At 36.5% G+C, this 20,738-nt stretch overlaps 1 protein-coding gene across 1 annotated transcript; it reads right to left on the bottom strand.

Annotated features, from left to right (window-relative positions):
* Positions 1–4,727: 4,727 nt before the first annotated feature.
* LOC148791725 (potassium transporter 6-like) lies at positions 4,728–13,254 on the bottom strand. Its single transcript, XM_088887332.1, has 10 exons — positions 12,645–13,254; positions 9,896–10,121; positions 9,558–9,800; positions 9,365–9,418; positions 9,206–9,256; positions 6,736–6,996; positions 6,577–6,629; positions 6,366–6,486; positions 6,002–6,256; positions 4,728–5,911 (listed from the first exon to the last, which is right to left on the bottom strand). Exons 1-10 carry the CDS (start codon positions 12,687–12,689, stop codon positions 4,842–4,844), a joined length of 2,379 nt encoding a protein of 792 aa, XP_088743458.1. The 5' UTR covers positions 12,690–13,254; the 3' UTR covers positions 4,728–4,841.
* Positions 13,255–20,738: the final 7,484 nt, after the last annotated feature.

Here is a 20,738-nt window from a genome sequence, read left to right as displayed (position 1 = left end):
ACTGGAAAGTCTTGAAGTCCAAAAAGTATGAAGTCTAATGAGATTTTATGGGATAAGGGTTTCATTATAATAAAAAAGGTGGTTATTGTAGTTTCTCCTATTTAAATGTTCAAGTATGAGAGATTCTTGTCATCATCAAGATTTTAAAATGTCAGAGATTAAAGTAAGAACTTAAGTGTATCTGATGAGCGGTGATGCAATCACTTAGATTGTGTTTGGTATCATTGCAATTTCTACTAGAAATGTTTGGAGTTAATCAATACAAATTTTTGAGAAATTTTCTTATCACATCACACCAAATAACCATTTCCAATACGTGTGCATTGGATGGTGTTGGCATTCATATAATAGAAACATCAAATTTGGCACTTGATGAAGTGGCAATGGTACCTTCATTTAATACTAAGAATAGAATCTTTATATAAACAGCGACATATTTTATCAAAATATTTGTATTGAATCTGTTGATAAACCCAACATTTCTAGAAGGACAAATGATACCAAACACAACCTTATTGGAGCAAATTTGACAGCCGTTTTAATGGCTATGGAGCAAATTTGATAGTTCTCCTTTTAAATGTGAGGGTGGGCCTTGGTGCAACCGTTGGGTTGCTCCATTGCAACCTAGGTGACTAGGGTTCAAATCTTGGAAACAGCCTCTCTAGTATGTACAGGGGTAAGACTGCGTACATCTATCACTCCCTAGACCCTGCATTGGTGGGAACCTCTGCACTGGGTTGTCATTTTCTCCTTTCAATTATGCAACCAAAATGCAACATGCTTAAAGGCGCTTTTTTTGTATCATTCAAATTTTGTACAATTAGATTCACATGTGAGATTAGGTTTGTCTTCGCTCTCCTTTTTCTTTGTATTTTTGTTTTTGTTTTACCTTCTCTCTTCCTCTCCATATTCCCATTTATTTTTTCTCTCACCTTAATTGCTTTTTCATCCTAAATTTTCTCCATTATTTGTAATCTTTTCTTTCCAAAATTAAAAAATAAAACATCTACTCTAAGAATAATTTTATTGAGCACATGGTGAGAGATTCATATCAACCACGTGTCATAATGTTACTTTTTTGACAATTAATACTTTAAAGAACAATATAATGAATTTCAAATCAAGTAAGCCCTCGACATATTAACTCATTTTTTTGTAAACTTAACCAGAATATGGTTACGGATAAAATTTGTAATCTTCTTGGTCGTTTTTTATGAATAAAAACTGAAATCATTATTTTCCTTTATTGGTATTTCGTGATATTGATAGCAGGATTTGAATCCTCATCTCTGCTGGGACAAACCAGCTAACATACCAACTGAGCCACCCCTCAATTCAATATCTTCTTGGCCTTTTCAATGACTTTAAAAACCATATGAATTTTCAAAATATCTTCTAAAATCAAATCAATATAATAAATTCAACATGATGTCTAATACATGGTTTTTTCTTTTTTGTTTTAGCAATTTTCAAATTATTTTATAAGCACTTCCATTATTGATCACAATTTAGACAACATTGTTCTTGTCCAATTTCATCTCACTTGATTCATCAATTTATACAAATATTGTATATTATGTCATTCATCATATGCATTAAAAAAATTTATGGAATACTGTTTGCTCATTGAAATATATCATAAAATTGATGATGAACAATTTAGTTGGCCCTGTTCAACCAACACTCATAATAGTAACTCCATATGTTCCAATTATTAATAAAATGACCTAAAATGATCCTTCAATTTATCAATTTCTCTATCTAAAAACCTCTTGATAATTTATAAGGTATAGGTCCCACTACACCTTTTCTCATTTGTGTTATTTCATCTATCATAACATAATAATAACAAGAGGTCGATCTTTTGTCAAAAAAGAATAGGAGAAAAAGGGCAGAAGCTGAGCTAAATCTAGACAAACTAGCCTATAAAGATAAGCTGAAATAGAGGCAAAGAGATAAGGTTAACTGGCTAAAATCCGGTGACAAAAAATTCCAACTTTTTCCACAAGATGGCAAATGCAAGGCAAAGGTTTAATCAGTTGGAGAGATTGGAATTATATGGAGAAGTGGGAGAAACATGGACAGAAATGAAAAGCATTGCCACAAGGTATTTTTCAAATTTGTTTAAAGAAAATTGGACTAGAAGAGCCCTCCCAGTAGACCTGATCTTCAAAAGGCTTTCAGAGGAACAACAAAGGGAACTAGAAGCTCCTTTCTCAGAAGAGGAAGTTTGGCAAGTGATTAAAAAATTGGAAGTAGACAAGTCTCCAGGACCAGATGGTCTGACCAACTTGTTATAAAAGAAATGTTGGGAGGTGGTGAAGGAAGATCTGCTAAAGGTATTTCAGGATTTTCATCACAATGCTACCCTAGAGATAAGTCTGAATTCAACTTTCATCTCTCTGATTCCTAAGGTGGAGGGTGCAACAAATATCAAGGACTTTTGGCCAATTAGTTTGTTGCTGAACAGATTCTAAAAGATTTTGGCTAAGGTTCTAGAAGAAGACTAAAGAAGGTCTTAGATTTAGCGATAGCAAAAAATTAGTTTGCTTTTGTGCCAGGCAGGCAAATGCTAGACAGTGTGCTGGTGGCTAATGAATTGATAAATTCAAGGAAGAGGGTGGGTAGGCCCGGTTTGTTGTGTAAGCTAGACTTGGAAAAAGCCTATGATCATGTGAATCGGAAGTGCTTGGACTTTGTCTTGGAGAGCATAAATTTCGGTCAGAAATGGAGAAACTGGATGAAGGTCTTAACTGCTTTTGTGAGCAAAGTTGGGGAAGTGGGAATTTGGAAAGGTTTTGAATCAAGCCTAGGGGGAGAAAGTCCAACTACTACAATTTTCTGTTGATACTCTTTGTTTCATTGATGCAGAGGCAAATCAATTGAGAATTCTGCTAGGGGTGCCAAGTTGGTTTGAAGTAGTTACAAGTCTGAAAGTGAACTGTTTAAAGAGCAGATTGATTCTAGTTGGTAGGATTGAGAACCTTGAAGCACTTGTAGAGGTTCTAGCCTGTCAGATTTGGATTTCTGCCCACCATTTACCTAGGTCTGCCTCTAGGAGATAAGTGTACTTCCTCATTAATTTGGGACCCTATGGTGGAATGTCTAGAAAGAAAATTAGCCTCTTGGAAGGCCAAATATTTTCTATCTCCTCAAAAGTTCCCTTTCAAATCAGCCCTCATATTTTCTCTCTTTTACCTATCCCAGAAAAAGTGGCTCAAAGGACGGAAAAACTTCAAAGAGATTTTTTGTAGAAAGGATGGGATGAGGAAAAAAGAATTTACTTGGTCAGTTGGGACCAAATATGTTCCCCAAAAGGAAAAGGAGAATTGGGGATCAAAAATCTGAAATTATTTAATAAAACCCTTCTAGGTAAATGGATCTAGAGATTTGGAAATGAGAAGGAAAGCTGGTGGAGAAAACTGGTAGCAGCTAAATATGACACTAATAGATGTGACTGGGTAACCAGCTCTAGTGTTGATTCTTTAGGGTGGTCTCTTTGGAAAAAACATCATGGACATGTATCAATTGTTGAGTAGAGGTCTGGTTCTGAAGGTGGGAAATGGACAGCGCTTAAGCTTTTGGAAGGACAAGTGGTGAACAGAAAGGCCATTGGTGGAGATGTTCCCTCAATTGTTTCTTCTGGAAAACAATCAGGAAGCTTTGATGGCAGAGTGCTATGAAGTCCCAAATAATGACATCATTTGGAGCCCCTCATTCAGAAGAAGCTTCTAGGATTGGGAAATTAATCAAGTGAGAGAGTTGTTTGAGCTGATATCCAATCATGCCATAAACTTGTTGGAAGAAGACAGCTGAGGCTGGACCTAGAGTACAGATGGATCATTTCCAGTGAGGTCCTTTGCCAGAAACTTGTTAGAAGGAGACAGACCTGAACTTCCTGTAGCTATTATCTTGAATTCGAAAGCCCCCACCAAAGTAAATGCTTTAGTCTAGGTGGCTGTCTTGGATAGATGCTTAGCCAAGAACCTGGTGAGGAGAGAAATGCAGATCCAAGATTTACAATGTGTGTTATGTGGTCAACAGGAAGAGGAAAATAACCATTTGTTCCTACACTGTTTTGTATTTGTTTCTTTATGGAGGCATTTCTTATCTTCTATGGGTTTATCTTGGGCCATGCCAAATACAGTGTTGGATCTGCTATGGTGTTGGGATTGCATTGGACTATCCAAGTTGGTCAAAAGTGTATGGAGAACAATTCCTGCAGCAGTGATCAGCACCATCTGGGCAGAGAGAAACAATAGAATTTTCCAGAACAAGGCAAAAGATGTAGACAGTCTTATTTCTATTTCTTTTAGCAAATTGGTGTCTTGAATTGCATCTGTAAAAGGTCTCCAAACCAGGGTGTTTGGATCCCCTCTGAGTTCTAGAAGCCTTCTTGAGTTGTAATGTTGTCTGGGCCTCGGGTCTAACTTTGGCTCTTGTGTAAGGCCTCTTTGTGTCCTAATTTTATGATTTAATAAATTTACCTTACCTTTTTTCAAAAAAAATAAAAGAAAGAAATAATTGTATTTTTCAAGACGAGGTGAAGACAAAGGAGAAATTAATTTACAGAATCTCTTTCAGGGTTGCATCTTGGATAAAAACTCTGGATTTGTATGGGTTTCTGACCATCAAAATACAATATATAATTTGGTTATTCTTTCATTTGTGCAAATGCTGTCTTGGCCTTTTATTCTCTGCTCTATCATTTTTTATTTATTTAAAAATTATACTCAAAATTTATGGAAACAATGAAAAATATCATGTGGCATTTAATTTGCTTAGTGAACTTAAGGATGGAGATTGAGTTACAGGAAGTAAACAAACTCTAATGCAATACTTTAAATAGAGTAAACCATACCAACCTCTACTAGAGCAGCATGTGGAATGTTTAGGGCCACTAGAGGCTCTCGACAGTTTTTGTCAAGGAAAACATAGATCATGATCAAGAATTTCTTCAAAATGTTTGATCCATCACGTACTGACAAATGTGACTGACCCAGGAAATATGCAGTCCCACTCTCCCTGGCATCCACTAGTTCTTGTAACTCCTCCCTAACAGATGCCTGCATCATAGGACTTTCTGGAGGCAACAAAAATCGCACCTTTTTTCTCTTCATAGGAGGATGGCTACCCCCATATGTACCACCCAACTGAGTTCTCTGCATTTCATTGTAGTCCACAATTGAAGTCAAATTGGAGCTGGTTTCATCTATTGGAATTAAAGTTTTTCCCTCCTGCGTTGGGGTCCCAATAACAATCATTTTTCCTTCTGGAGACCTCAAGACTTCACAATCATGTTCTTCCATGGAAATGAACTCCCCAGTTGTACATATTAACTCATTTTCAAAGTCATCAGTATCTCTGATACGATCACAATAGCCATATCTTACAATGCAACGATACACCCTGTATTCTTTGGGGCCCAACCTGCCTATAAGGTATCTCTTGCTTGGTGGGACATGAGGAACTGGAACTGACTTGAAGGAAACAAAGATGAGTACCTGATGGAATGCAAGAAGGTTTGTAATAAAATGAGAGAAGAAGGCTGGAATCCCTGTCACAATATCAGTGTAAATAAAACCAATTCCAGGGACCCTTGCAACTCCAAGAGTTGGGCTGATATCTGTAAGCCAATCCATGGACACCCTGTTTTGGAGATCAAATTCATACTTCTTCATGGTGCCATAATGCCATGCTAACATGCTTATCATGGTAATGGCTAGAAGAACAACAAGATACCATGCCCCTCTGTGAAAATTTAACAGACAGGCTGACAAATACATTGCTTCAATGGAGCCAAAGATGAACAAAAAGCATGCTGATGCAGACAAATTCTTCTCCCAATACAAAGCGACCACCAGAGACATGAGACAAGTTGTTACTAGCATACTAGAGATTATAGCTAGACCTGGAGGAATAAAAGAATCTTTGCTTAGATACAGTTTTTAAAAATTAGCTCAAGAAATTTATGGAAATAAGAGAATTTAGGAATGCATACCAGTTGCATTTCCAATCAGTCTGATGTCTTGGAAACCAATTGTGATTGCAAGGCTGAGGAACATTAATACCCAATTGATGTCTGGTATGTAGACCTGCCCATGTATCCTATTTGAAGTGTGAATTACTTTTACTCTTGGAAAACAACCAAGTGCTAGGCACTGATTTATAATGGAAAAAGTAGCAGTGATAGTTGCTTGGCTTCCCACCGCAGATGTTAGTAAAGATAGTACTGTGAAAACATGATGGAAAGATTCTGGACTAGCCATGTCATAATCCAAAAAAAAACGAGTTAGGAATTTTGTGGGTGGACCCACAAAGCATGGTTAAATTCAAAGGAAAATTACAGCCAAAAAGCAATTTACTTGGTATAGATTGACCAAGATAGGTAACTTGTCCATGAGAAGACCAATTTTTAGATATGAATGCTGCTTGGCCTGTGTAACATAGAATGAGGGCAGGATAAATAAAGAAGATGAAGGTTATCTGCAGAAAGATGTAATAAAAAAATTAATAATTGTAGTGAACTTAAGTTAGATATTACAACACAATTGGGATATCTTTGGTGTCTATTACCTTGATTGATTTCTTTGAGAAATGGCCTAGATCTGCAAACATTGCCTCTGATCCTGCAGAAGGTAGAGTGATGGCAAAATAAATCAATAAACATGTTATCTTTGAGTTGGAAGAAGGAACTCCACTATAGAAACTTGGTGTCAATGCATGACAAGTTACCGGCTATACATAGAAGGATGCTGCCCAGTGACCTCCAACTTTTAATGTCAATGTTTCTTATAAATCTATACATATATTCTGGGGAAAAGGCATGTATAATGTGGTAATTCCAGTGAATGATGTTATATAGACCCACTCCACTGATAAATAAGAGCCAAATAATGACAACAGGAGCAAAAATAAACCCAATTTTATGGGTACCATAGTGCTGCAGTGTGAAGAGGCAAATCAATATAGCACATGCAGCAGGAACTGGCACATCTGTCACAGAAAACATGGTGTGAATTGACATGCCTATAGCATATTGTCAAAATAAATGATCATTAGACAAGACTAAGAGTGAAATTTGCTTAACTACTCAGCATTTAAAATGATTTTTTTTAAAGTAACCAATGGAATTGGGTTAAGTACTTAGTAAGAAGAATTTCATAGGATCTCAACTGTTAGGTCCTTATCCGGTAACAAGAGATCAATCCTTACAAATTGATTTTACTCTTATACAATAAACAATAGGGATCATTTACTTGGTTTAATGGTAAAGTCTCGGGCTGACAAGTGTGAGAACACAGATTCAAGTCTGAGGGAAGACACTTTGTGTGGGAATACACTTTGTGTGAAAAAAATAAAATAAAATAAATTCTAAAGGTTAGGACCATTCCCAATCTAACCCTTCCAAGACCCCAGATAGATGGGAGCCTGAGATCAACATTGGGTAACGATCTTATATGGTAAAACAATATATGTAGGTCAATTTAGATCTTACAGTTACAGATATAAATAGGTGGCAATCACATATGTTGATTGTTGACATATATACAGAAACTATATTCTGAATGGATGAGGAGAATAGTCATACTCTATGGACATCTTATAGCTCTGTAACAGAAGTATAAGTTTTCCATGAACTGTCTTTCCATATATAGTGAGGATGCAGTTTAGATGGACCAACATTATAAACATATTCATGCATGTGCTAAGAAATTCTTCATGGGAATAAATGTGAAAATGTAGAAAGCAAATATATCTAGAGAAAAATATACAGAAATACAGTATACAGATGCTTTTGTTTTTTCAATAAACACAAGATCCTATTAGTATGTACATGCATACATACATGATACATATACTACATATATGCATATGCATGGCATAGATACATATATAATGCCATAAGAAAACATAGCACAGAAGTATATCCACAAGCTTAGTCTGCCAATGGTAATTAACCCTTATGAAAGAATATTTTTCAGCTTACATCCATAATAAATTATAAACAAAAATTTTGAATCACAAATTGTTGGAGAAGAACTCAATCAATCTGCATAAAACAATTAAGGGCAAGTCATACTCATACCACTTAAGGTACTGCCTTTTTTGATCGATCACTTAGTAAATTCCCCCACTGTTAGAAAGTTAATCTAAATTGGAGGTGTGTCAGGAAACTTCTGCCCCTAAGATGCAATGCCCAAACTCTAGTTCTATCATCATCATTTTTTAATCCTTATCCCAACTATATGGGATCAGTTACATGAATCTTGCTTCGCCATTCCATTCTGTTTAATGTCATATCCATTGTTAGCCCCTTCAACTTGTAACAGATTGCTTTTCTTAAAATCAAGTTGTATGAAAATAAAGGCTGAAATTCCTTCAAACATGGCAAAGAAAATGCTCAAAAATAAGGAAAAATAGTGAGAGAACAAGAGAGGAAAAACACTCAAGAGGAGAAAACTTTGAGATTATAACTGTGTCCTTTGGAAGCCTCCCACTTGATTTATTTATAGGCTATTGGGTGTCCCAAGTGGCCATTTCTCCAATATGTCTTTTCGCCCAATTGGAAACTTTTAATCTTGGCTTTTAGATCTGGTTAATTTGGAAATACTTTCCCTAGATCACCAAAAAAATTAAAAAAGAAAAAACATTTGGATAGCCAAGATCACTCTCTTATTGAAGCTACATAACAGTTGGAATTTAGGTAATGAAATGTTGGAACTTTATTCAAGTTATAATGATTTTCCCTCATCCATGTCGGGTTGTCAATGTGTCATGTTTTCAACCTAACCTACCCAGAGTCACTCCAATCTGAATCCAACCCAATTCAAAATGCATCAAGGATGAACAAACTCAAGCTGATAGGGTCCGGTCAAGGTGGGTTTACCACATAACCTGACCAACTAACATCCCTAAATCTACTTGTGCACCCACACATGCAGTTTAGAGAAAATCTGAAATTTTCAGAAGTTGCTCTTCACATGACCAAATCCTTTAACATGTTTTTTGAAAACAAAGTCCATAAGACCCATGGCCATTTCACTAAGAGGGACTTGTTGAAAAGTGTTGCAAATAAATAAATTATTATAATTTTTAAAAACACTATAATAGAAATCCCCACAAGTAAATAAATCAATAATTACCAAGCCTTTCCACAGACTTCCCAATCATGAATTGTTGGTTTTCACTGCAGAGAACTTACATCTTTTCAGAGCTTTTGATATTGAGTCTCGAGTACTTGGGGAAGGAAAAACTGAAAAGAAAAGGGAGAAAGAAAAAATAATCAAGTAAATGGCAATTCATAATGCAAAAAGAATGTCTTAGAGTATCATATCTGTCTCGCTTGATTGAGGTCACTTACAGTGATCTGATATATCCAACAATGATTGTTCAAGACCTGATGAAGCTGACAGAACTAGAAGGAGAGAAGAAACAAATAAGCTCCTTTCAAGTTAGGCGTCATCAATAGAAGTAACTAAAAGGATGACCAGAAAAATGTAACTGTGCAACAAAAATCCAAGACAACTAAGATAATTATAATCAGGATTCCGGACCTGAAATAGCTGGAGTTAGAGCTCCATCACCAATCACCATACAGGAACCAAATAATGCCAAGAACAGCATAAGATAGTGACTACTTTTATGTTTTTCAATTGCTCTTCTAGCTCTAGAGTCAACCTTGGTCTTCGAAAGGCTTCCCATCTCATAATTTAGAATCTCATCAGAAATTCTATGACTTGGCAGAAAACCCACTTTGGCATGCCTACATAACAATGAGTACAAAGCAAATATACCACCTGCACAGATTGGTCAATTTGGTGTTTGATGGCCAAGGCTCTAAAGGATGATAAATAAACTAGGAATAGAAAATACTTGTCCTAAATATGATTACCTTCTCCATTATCATCAGCTCTCAGGACAATGACGGCATACTTCACAAAAGGAATGATAGTCATTGTCCAGAACACAAAGGAAAGTAGTCCATATAAACCCTCCTCAGATTTGATATCCTCTATGCAAATTGTCCCAAATACATAGAGTGGAGCAATACCTAGGCGACCATAAACTACTCCTAGGCTCTGAAATGATAGAAGGAGTGTATGCTTCCATGCTTCAGCCTGTATTAAATCATGCAAGAAAACAACTAGATGGTGAAAATATGACAATCTAAAACCATATAAGCATTAGATTTAGACTTTTGAGCATCGCTTTTTACAAAATATACTATTTATTGTCAAGTGTTAACAACTTCACTCTTCAAATGAATATTGATTATCTTTTGCATAAAAAAGTGAAGTATATTTCTGAAAAAGTTAATACTGATTCAAAATATAAAACATAAGCGAGAAGTAGGGTTGCCTATTAATCATCAAAGAAAGTCCCTAGTCACACTAATTTAGAATCTATTACAAGAATGGTTGCGGATATTACAATTAGAGTATGTTTATAGATTGGAGGAAAAATTGGACCAATCAATTTAGACCTGATGCACGACTTCTGGAACAAGAACTTGCAAAACAGAGTGTTTTAGATCACAATAAATGATCAAGCATATGGTATCATGCAATGAGAAAGATCCAGTGATAAATAAGTGCACTTAACTAACTAGATTGGATAATAGATTATGTATACTTTTGAGCTTTAATCACCATTTATTAAGGATCCTTTTAGTAAGAAAATAACATGCTTCTATATAATAAGTGTAAATGCAGAACAGGGCATTTTCTGTAAATGAAAAGTTAGTCTTTCCTAAGTTTAGTGGTTCAAGAGTAGATCTTACAAAAGATAATTACATTTTTCTAAATTTAGTTTCCTCTTTCAAAATTTTTAGTGTGGTCTATGACCATATTCTTTGAAAATATTAGATTCATTTTCACTGATACATTGACATAAAAATCAAGAATCAGCCTCTTGATACTTTCAATGGGAAAGATCCAGTGAAAAAGTACATTTAACTAATAAGATTGATTGCAAGATTATGTACACTTTTGAGCTACAATATCATCCTCTATAAGGATCTTTTAGTAAGAAAATTACATGATTTTATATAATAAGCGTAAATCATGCAGAACAAGGTGTTTTTATGTAGATAAGAAGTTCGTACTTGCTTAAGTGTGATGACTATATTCAGGAGAAAGTTAAGAAAAGACCATTTTATTTTGCTAAACCTGACTTCCTCTTTCCAAATTTTCAACATGGTTCATGAGCATATTCTCTAGAAGTCTTAGATTCCTTCTCAATGACCATTGACTTCAAAATGAAGAATCAGTCTCTCAATCTTCAAACGCAGATTAAGGGCAAATATCCTCCTGGTTTGTATGAGGGACCAAAATTCAAATGTATATTAGTGCCTTGGAAGAATATCTAGTAAGTTGAGAACAACCACATGAATGCAAGAAGATATAAGGTGAATTAATTTAAACTGGTTTTGTTGAAGAATATATCTCAAGGACAAAATAAGTAGGCTATGTTGAATCAGAAGAAAATGAAAGAGAAGGTCTCAATTCTACATTCTGGTTAACAAATATGTGAAAAGCAAGGTCCACAGGATCACTTAGGTTTTGATTGTTCCCTCAATAAAGATATGGGGATTTAGGATTCATTTAGATGGATAGAAAGTTGAAATGTTCTATGCTGTGCATGCTATTTTGGTTGATCCATTGCTCAAATGAACCAAATTATTCAAAGCCAGTTTACAGTTCCATTGAACAAAGACCAAAACAAATCTCCAAGAGAAGTTGATCTACTGAGGAAGCATCACTTTAGTCGTCTAGAGATTGTGCGTATTACCAATTGTTTGAGAAGAATGCCATATTTGAGTAAGAAAGACAGAAAATTTATGGTTCAGTCCACCTCAGAATAGGGAAACTATTTTCCCCAATGTATTTACGATCCACTCCACCTACAAACACCATCTTCCCGTGAATTTGGCATCTTCCCCCCCTACACTGACCCAAACTGTACGATGAAGTTATGAATTCTGAGGTGGAGTGGATCTTAAATTCCCCTAGAAAGAATTAATGCTCAAAGGGAGGTTTCTACGAGGGTGGAGAGCAGTAAGAAGATTTAGAAAACAGAAAACCAATCAAAAGAGACAAATTTCAAATGTTTTTGCCAGATTGAAGCTGGGAGTACATGAAGCAGGATTAAAAAAGAAAGGGAGAAAGATAAAGAAAGTTACCAGATAGAGACAAGAGATTCCTATATTAGACAGTGGGCATGATGAGAAAAGGGATAAAGAAGTATAAGTTGAGCTTTTCATCAGTTGGATTGTTTGGTTTCAGCATGTCTTTCACATGTATGGGAAAATGAAACATCATTTGTCATGTGAAATTTCATGCTTAGATTATAATATGAAATATGGGTAGCTAGAACTATCCAGATGAGATCCCTTAACTTGAACAGTGTGAAGTGAACAATGGTAACAAGATCAGGAAATAAGTGAGATTTAGCAAAAACTTTTACTCGTTACAAGAAGAGGTAAAGATCTTCATGAATTTGATCCAACATTTGAAGGAAGTGATACTGTGGGATCAAGTTGATTACACATAACGCATTTTACAGTATCTTGCCACCAAACTAACCTTCATACTTTAGATGGACAAACAGGGAGGTTTCCTAGGAAGAATGAGAAAAAGTACCTTGAAGTCCCGCGAGACGGATCGGAAGTTTGATGGATGATCCATGAATAAGCACAGAGATGGATAGACAGATTGATGAAAAGGGAACAGCAATTTATATGAGAGAAGTCCGCATGGAGATGCCTACTGATTGAACCCAAGCATGTCAAACTATTGAGAGAGAGAGAGAGAGAGAGAGACTATTCCTCTCATCCCATGTTCAGGGTTTTATTTCTTTGGATGGCAAAACAGTGACAGACACTATTCACAAAGCTGTTTCGGTGTTTTTTCGAATAATTTAGTAGAGGGAAAGAACAGTAGAGACAGAAAATGCAGAAATTGAGGATCTGAATGCCCCACGCATAAATCCATGCACATGCCGAGTTCACGCTTCTTGTTATACACGAGAAGACTGATGTAACCCATTTGAAATTTTATATTGAAGTTTCCCAATACTCAAGAAGGGCTTCAGAAAATAACTACTCATTTCCTCAAGCTGTAGTCTGTAGACTGTCAGGTCGGCATTAACAGATGCGGGGTTCGATTCTAGTGGTTGAGAGAAGATTTACAACACATTACCTGCAGAAAGTTGGCGCTTCTTAATCAGTTTCTTAATTCCTTTCGGAACAAGGAGTAAGTCTAACTGTCTAAGATATAGGAAGAGGTGGGTTGAGTTTTATTGACACATGCATATAAGCTACAGTGTAGACTTCTGGTCTCCATTAAACCTGTTCAGGGGAAGATCACTTGAAAGGGCTTATGATAAGAAGAAATTTATCAGACATAGACTAAATTCACTACTCAGGGTAGTGAGTCCCTTATCCAATCAGCTTGGGCTCAGTTTGGGTTTAACATTTACACATAAATGATCATTGGATTCAGTCGCCTTATGAAGACCCAAGGTCCAAGGATAATGGACTTATGTAAAATAAATCCCATCAGGCAATCAGCTCTATAATGGTCTCTTACATCTAACCTTTCATCTCATAATCATCAAAACAATGTCCACAGAGAAATACCTCTTCCTTGGCTACAAAAAAAAAAAAAATTGTAGGATAGCTAGTTTATTCTTGTTTTTTTTTTTACTTGAATTTTGACTTGCCCGAGGACGGGCAAAGTTTTAAGTGTGGGGGGATTTGATGAGAATAAAATTTGTCATATCTTTATCCCTCAATATTCAGTATTTTACACTTAATTGGTACCTAATTGGACTCATTACTCTTGTATTTCGATTCAGGGCAAGCAAGAAGGCGATTGGAAGAAAACAAGGCTAATCAGATGATTTTGCACAGTTTCGGCACCGATCAGTGATCTGGGCATAACTCTCAATTCCAGACTCCGATTTGGACAATTCAAGAAGCAATGGAAAGATAAGGAAAAAACCCACAACTTTTATGTTTTGGGTTTTGGCAGAATCGGTCCGCATCAAAGACGAACTCGGGCCCAAAATCAGAGTAATTTCGCCAGCAAAGCCCATTTCATAAGCTGAAGCCCATTTCGCAGAAGAGTCTTGAAACAAGCCCGAATTGTTAAAGAAGCCCAGTTCGAATTCAAAATCCAAGAGTTCCATTAGAATAGAAGTTGAATGTAATCTCAATAAAAGAGTTTTATCAGATTTAAATTCTCAAATTGTAATCCTAGAAAGATAAGAGATAAGAGTTAGATAGGATAAGTTCAAATTAGATTAGGACTTTCCAGTTTGAGGATAATCTCCTTAAGGGAGTTGGAGAGCAGCCCTCTCCCCAAACCTATATAAAGGGGGGCAGACCAGCACCCAAGGCATCAATTCCTCCAAGAGAGCTTCAGTCTTCAGAGAGGGAAATCAACAACCAAGGAGGAAGAAGCAAGAGTTCGCCCCCCTTTCTCATCTAGAAGCTGCGTTTTCATCATGAAGTGTCTATAAGTTTTTATTTCTGGTTGAAGGGTTAGGGAAGCCTTGATTCTGTAATATTGTGAGATCTAATTGATTTTTATTTTAGTTCATTGTTTATGGGTATTCATATGTTTTCTGCTAATTAACTGTGAGGATTATTTTTGTTGATTAAGCAAGAAGGGCCCCTTGCTCATTCAATGGAAATAATCTATGGCTGATTGAACCTCCAGTTTCGTATATGATTGGTAGGTTCGATCATGGTAGCAACTAACATAAATTGATTGCAAAAAAGTTTTCGATCTATGTTAGGAAAATATATGATCTGGTTTAAACGATCCGAGCTTGTGAGATCGCTGACCATAATTGGGTCTCTCCCCTCTTAATGCTATTAATAGGTTAAATCCTAAGAGCTTGTTTAGGATTGCCTATTAATAAGGGAAACAATCAAAGAGCTTGTTTTGGTTGTCGAATAATAAGAGTAGAGGCTGACTATTAGAGCTTGTTAATAGCTATAACCAATTTATTCATAAACATATGAATCTATCTTTGCATCAAGGATCAATGCTATGAATCAAAGCTAAACTTATCCCTTCAATCGGAAGTTTTCTCCCATCAATTTAATTTTTTGTTTTCTGTTATTTTCTGCTATTTACTCGTTTTCCTTAGCTTTACAAATCCCCCTTAATCCATCTACATGGAAATAAATCCACCCAATCCCTGTGGAAAACGACCTTACTCATCACTATCTGCAAATTATTAACCCAGAGCAAGAATATTTATCTTTGGTTGGGTTCAGCACCCACTACCCAACCAAGGTTAGGCACGAGACAACGCCACATGCTTACTAGAATGTAAGACTTTACTTCTTCACAATCAAATCCAAAACTCTGACAATAACTTTAGATCAAAACAAATTATAAACTAAATGTAAAATCACATAATCTCTAACAACTTGAATTTCATTAAATGTATAAGATTTTAGTGAAAACTCTTGCCTACAAAAAAAAAGAAAATAAATATAAAATCTAACTAATAAAGTCTACTACAAGTTCTAATGTAAAGAATTTTTTTTTCTAGTGCGCTCTCTCTTAAGCAATCCCAAACTGTAGCTATTTTGCTTCAACATTTCAAAAAGAAGAGAAGTGAGAATAATGAGTACGACTTTCAGTAAGTAACATTTCAACAACCTAGTTGGATCAAACATACGAAAGAAGATAGTAATACTAATAACAATAAATAATTCGTAAAATCCCTATGTAAAGGAGGGTAAACCATCAATTGAATTTCTAGGGTTTGATGACTAGGAACAAGAAGATGCTCAAATCATGACATGATTGTGGAACAATATGGAACCTAAGATAAGTGTCAAATTTATGTTTTTAGATACAACCAAAGAAATATGGGAACATGCCAAGAAATTGTATTCTGGACATGGTAATGCTACAAGAGTATATCACCTCTATCAAGAGTATTTCAATTTGCATCATGGAAATCAAACCCTAAAAGAGTATTACGCCAATATGAGAAACCTTATAAAAAGCTCAATGTCTATCATCCCTTAACTCCAGATGTTAAAATTCAGCAACAACAAAGGGAGCAGCTGGATGTAACTAGGTTCTTAACAGATCTGAAATCAAAGTATGAACTAGTTAGATTACAAATATTGAGAAGTTTTGCTCTTTCTACACTTAAAGAAATATTTGCTCGGTTTCATAGGATTTCATTAGGACCCACAAAGAATACCACAACATTTGACAGATCAACGTTTGTTGTAGCGAGAGAAAGTGGACATAGTAATAGAAGGGGAGGACATGCGTTTTGAGGATTTCGTGATAGTCCCATGTTTGGTCATGGTGGTGAAAGTGGTAGAGGTCGTGACTCAATGGGAGGTTGTGGTAAAGGAAGAGACAACACCACTAGGAAGTGTATACATTGTGGCAGGGAAGGGCATTCAATTAATTTCTGTTATGATCTACATGGCCCACTCTCTACATGGGCTAATCATGCGGTTGCTAGTGGGGGCGATATAAGTGGTAACCAACAAACAGATCAAACACCTTCTGTCATGAGATGATTATGAGAGGTTCCTTTAGGCCAATTCACAACATACCATTGCCACTCTTGCACACTCTGGTATGGCCTGTCTGACATCCAAACCTTCTCATTGGATTATTGATTTTGGAGCCTCTGACCACATGACCGAGACTCCAAGTGTGTTTTCTTCCCTTTATGAAACTTCCACATCACAAATTATTACCCTGGCCAATGGTTATTCTTCCCCCATTTGTGGTGTTGGTAATGTTTAACTACATCTCTTTTTTTGTCATTTATTCCATATGTGCCTAAATTTCCATTCAACCTCATGTCAGTTAGTAAATTAACTAAGGCCCTTAATTGCTCTATCACATTTTACCCTTCATCTTGTGTTTTTCAAGATCTCAAGACGGGGAAGAAGATTGGTGGAGGGCATGATGCTGGTGGATTGTATTATCTTGATAGTGATGGGTCTTCAATTGCACTTCAAACTTCCTTAACTCATATTCAATGGCATTGTCAGTTGGGACATCCATCTCTCAAGGCACTCAAGTTACTAGTTCCTTCTTTGAGTCATTTGTCTTCTTTATAGTGTGAGTCATGTCAGTATAGGAACACTATTGAGTTTCCTTCAATCCTTGGGTTCATAGTCATGTGTTGACCCCTTTTGCTTTAGTCCATTTAGATATTTGGGGTCCGATTAAAATTGAGTATGGTTACAAGTATTTTGTCATTTTTATTGATGGTTATTCAAAAATGACATGGATTTATTTAATTAAAGAAAAGAGTGAATTGTTTTCTATTTTTCATCAAACTTCGTGTGCATCCACCCCTCAACAAAATGGGGTGGTTGAACAAAAGAACCATTATCTTCTTGAGATTGTTCGGTCTATTTATCATATGAACATTCCTAAATGCTTTTAGAGTGACACAATGTTTATTGCTTTTTTCCTTATTAATCAGATGCCCTCCTTCATTCTTCACGATTCATCCCCCTTTTTCTATTTTGTTCCCCACTTTGTTTCCCTTTCCATTAAGTCCCTATGTCTTTAGTGCCGTGCTTTGTTAACAATTTGAATCTTAGTTTAGACAAGCTGGATGCACGCTCGATTAAGTGTATCTTTCTTGGATATTCTCAAACCTAGAAAGGGTATAAATATTACAATCCTATCACTCAAAAGTTGTTTTTCTGCCCTGATGTTACCTTTTTTGAGTCCAATCCGTTCTTGTTGGGACCTGGTGTACCGTCCTCTTCACCATTGACTCCTCTTCCTTTTCCAATTGGTGATCTCGTTCCGATTGTTCTTGTTATTTCTGAACTTTCACCTCCTCCAGTGTCGATTCCTACTAAACGACCACTGATCCAACACGTGTATACTCATCGACAAACACCGACCACTCCTCCGGCTTCTACCCCGTCTATGAATCCTGTAGTTGCTCCTGTCCTAGAGCCTTCTAAACTTGATCTTCCCATTTCTTTACAGTAAGGTAAACATAGTTGTACCCTACATCCCATTTTCCAATTATGTTTCTATCTCTCACCTTTCCACTTCACATTGCCAATTTGTTTCTCTATTGTCCTCTATATCTATACCCAATGATGTCTAAGAGGCCCTTATTTCACCCGAGTGGCGTCAAGCCATGGATGAGAAACTCTTTGGTCTTCAACACAGTCACACGTGGGAGCTCACCACTCTTCCTCCAAGTAAGCATGTTGCAGGTTGTAAATGGGTGTAAACTGTTAAGCATTTACCAAATGGTAGTGTGGATCGGTTGAAGACCCAACTAGTTGCTAAAGGTCATTCTCAATTATATGGGGTGGACTATATGAAAACCTTCTCCCCTATGGCTAAGATTAGTTCGGTTTGTGTCTTAATTTCCTTGATAGATATGTATGATGGGCCTTTGTTTCAGCTTGACATTAAAAATGCCTTCCTCCATTGTGACCTTGTGAAAGAGGTACATATATGGAGCAACTACTAGGATTTATTGCTTAGGGGGAGGATGGTAAGGTGTGTAGACTAAAAGAGGCAATTTATGGGCTAAAACAATTTCCTCGTGCTTGGTTTGGTAAGTTTAGTGATGTGAAAAACTTTGGAATGAAACAATATCAGGTCGACCATTCAGTGTTCAACTATGATTCTGAAGTTGGAAAGATTTTATTAGTGGTTTATGTGAATGATATAGTCATAAATGGTAGTGACAAATTAGGGATTGACAAACTAAAGGTCTTTCTGAAGAACTATTTCCAAATAAAGGATCTTAGGAAGTTGAAGTATTTCTTGGGTATAGAAGTTGTTAGGCCGAAACAAGGTATAAACTTGTGCCAAAGAAAATATGTTCTTGATCTCTTGGAAGAAACATGATTGTTAGGTGCAAAGCCAACTGAAACACCTATGAAACCAAATGCTAAGTTGAATAGTGATGCAGGTGAAATATTTGATGATCCTAGAAGATATAGATGGTTAGTGGGGAAGTTGAGCCAATTTATGCAAAATCCCCGAGTACCTCATTGGGGTGCACTTCTTAGAATTGTACGGTACTTGAAGAGAGCTCCAGGTCATGGGCTATTGTACAAACCAGGGGAAGACTTGAGATAGGTATACAGATGCAGATTGGGCAAGCTCGGTGTCTGACAGGAAATCTACTACAGGTTATTGCACGTTTCTTGGAGGAAATTTGGTGACATGGAAGAGTAAGAAGCAAATTATTGTGATAAGGAGTAGTGTTGAAGCTGAATAAATGGCCATGGCACGCACTACATGTGAGTAGACCTGTTCATAGGCCGAGTAGCCCGATGGCACGGCCCGCACCCCGGTCGGGCTTGGTCATGTAATTAGGCCCGCGGGCCTGATCTCGGGCCTAACACAGTAAGCCCGATTGTGTTACGGGCCGGGCTTTGGATTTGTCAAAAATGCCCGGCCCGACTCAGCAGTAGTAACAACATGGGATAAATTTCGTGCTCGGGCCCAGGCCTGGCCTTCGAGCTTTTTATAAGAGCCGGGCACGGACCCAAGTTGTAGGCCCGATGGCTGGGCTGGGCTCGGGCTCGGGCCTTAGAAGAATCTATTAATATAGAGTGAAAGCCCGGCCCGACCCATGAACAGGTCTACATGTGAGTTAGTATGGCTGAAAAATATTTTTGCAAGAGGTTGGATTCTCAATGTGAAAACCTATGAGATTGTATAGTGACAACCAAGCTGTAATCCACATCTCATCTAATCCAGTTTTTTATGAAAGAACAAAACACATAGAGATTGATTGCCATTTTGTGAGGGAGAAAGTTCTTACTAGAGATATAACCACAGAACATGTGAGTTCAGGTGATCAATGGGCAGATTTGTTTACAAAAGGTTTGAGTTCAGGGAGAGTGAACTATACATGTAACAAGCTAAGATTATATGAGATATATTCTCTAGTTTGAGGGGGAGTGTTGGAGTTGGTCGAGTAAGAGTAGTTTAGTCTTTTCATTATGTTTAAGTTATGTGATGATGTGACAATTCTATTTTATCTTTTTTAGTTCACTTCTCCCATACTTAAGTAAGGTATATTTGACCTTGTACCCTAATTCTAATATAATAGAGATTATGGAAAATTGTAAACTTATTGTCTTAGTCTATAGAAATCCCTGGTAGCTTACTAGCTTAGGTTTTGAGACTCCCAAATTTCCATATTTGTTGTGCTCAAAGGATCTTAAGACTCATAACTTCTAGTTCAAAAGTCCGTTTCACAAGTATGATATATCGTCATGAAGGTTTCACAGCCCATTACAATTTAAACATTACTCTCGTCTAAAGAGATCCGTTTCGAAGTTCTCATTGAGAATTGCAATTTAGAACCAAAATCTAGTAAAAAAAAACGTCACCATAATGTCGATTTTTGACGGCCTAAAGTCGGCTGACATCCCTTATGTTTTAATCTGAAATTTAACCTAGCTTTCTTCTATCTACAAATCCAAAAGACACAAGGTTGAATTCATTGGATTCCTAATGTCAAGAAGTCTCTATTAAAACTACTTTTATTATTAGAGATTGTCTGGAAAATGATTATCCGACAAAAATTCTAATTTTAAGTTTAATACACAAGAAAATGAAAAACGAAAATCCAAGGGACAAAAAGATTTACCTAAAGAGTGATTTGATGCCAAAAATCACTTAGATAAATCCCCAACTTGATTCTCCTATGATGGATTGTCTTCACCTTTTCTT

Source organism: Nelumbo nucifera, chromosome 5 (genome assembly GCF_055504915.1).
Source record: "Nelumbo nucifera cultivar China Antique chromosome 5, China Antique-T2T, whole genome shotgun sequence".
In the NCBI taxonomy this organism is placed as follows: Eukaryota; Viridiplantae; Streptophyta; class Magnoliopsida; order Proteales; family Nelumbonaceae; genus Nelumbo; species Nelumbo nucifera.
The sequence above is the reverse complement of the archived record's forward strand: the minus strand, read 5'-3'. Positions and strand labels throughout refer to the sequence as shown.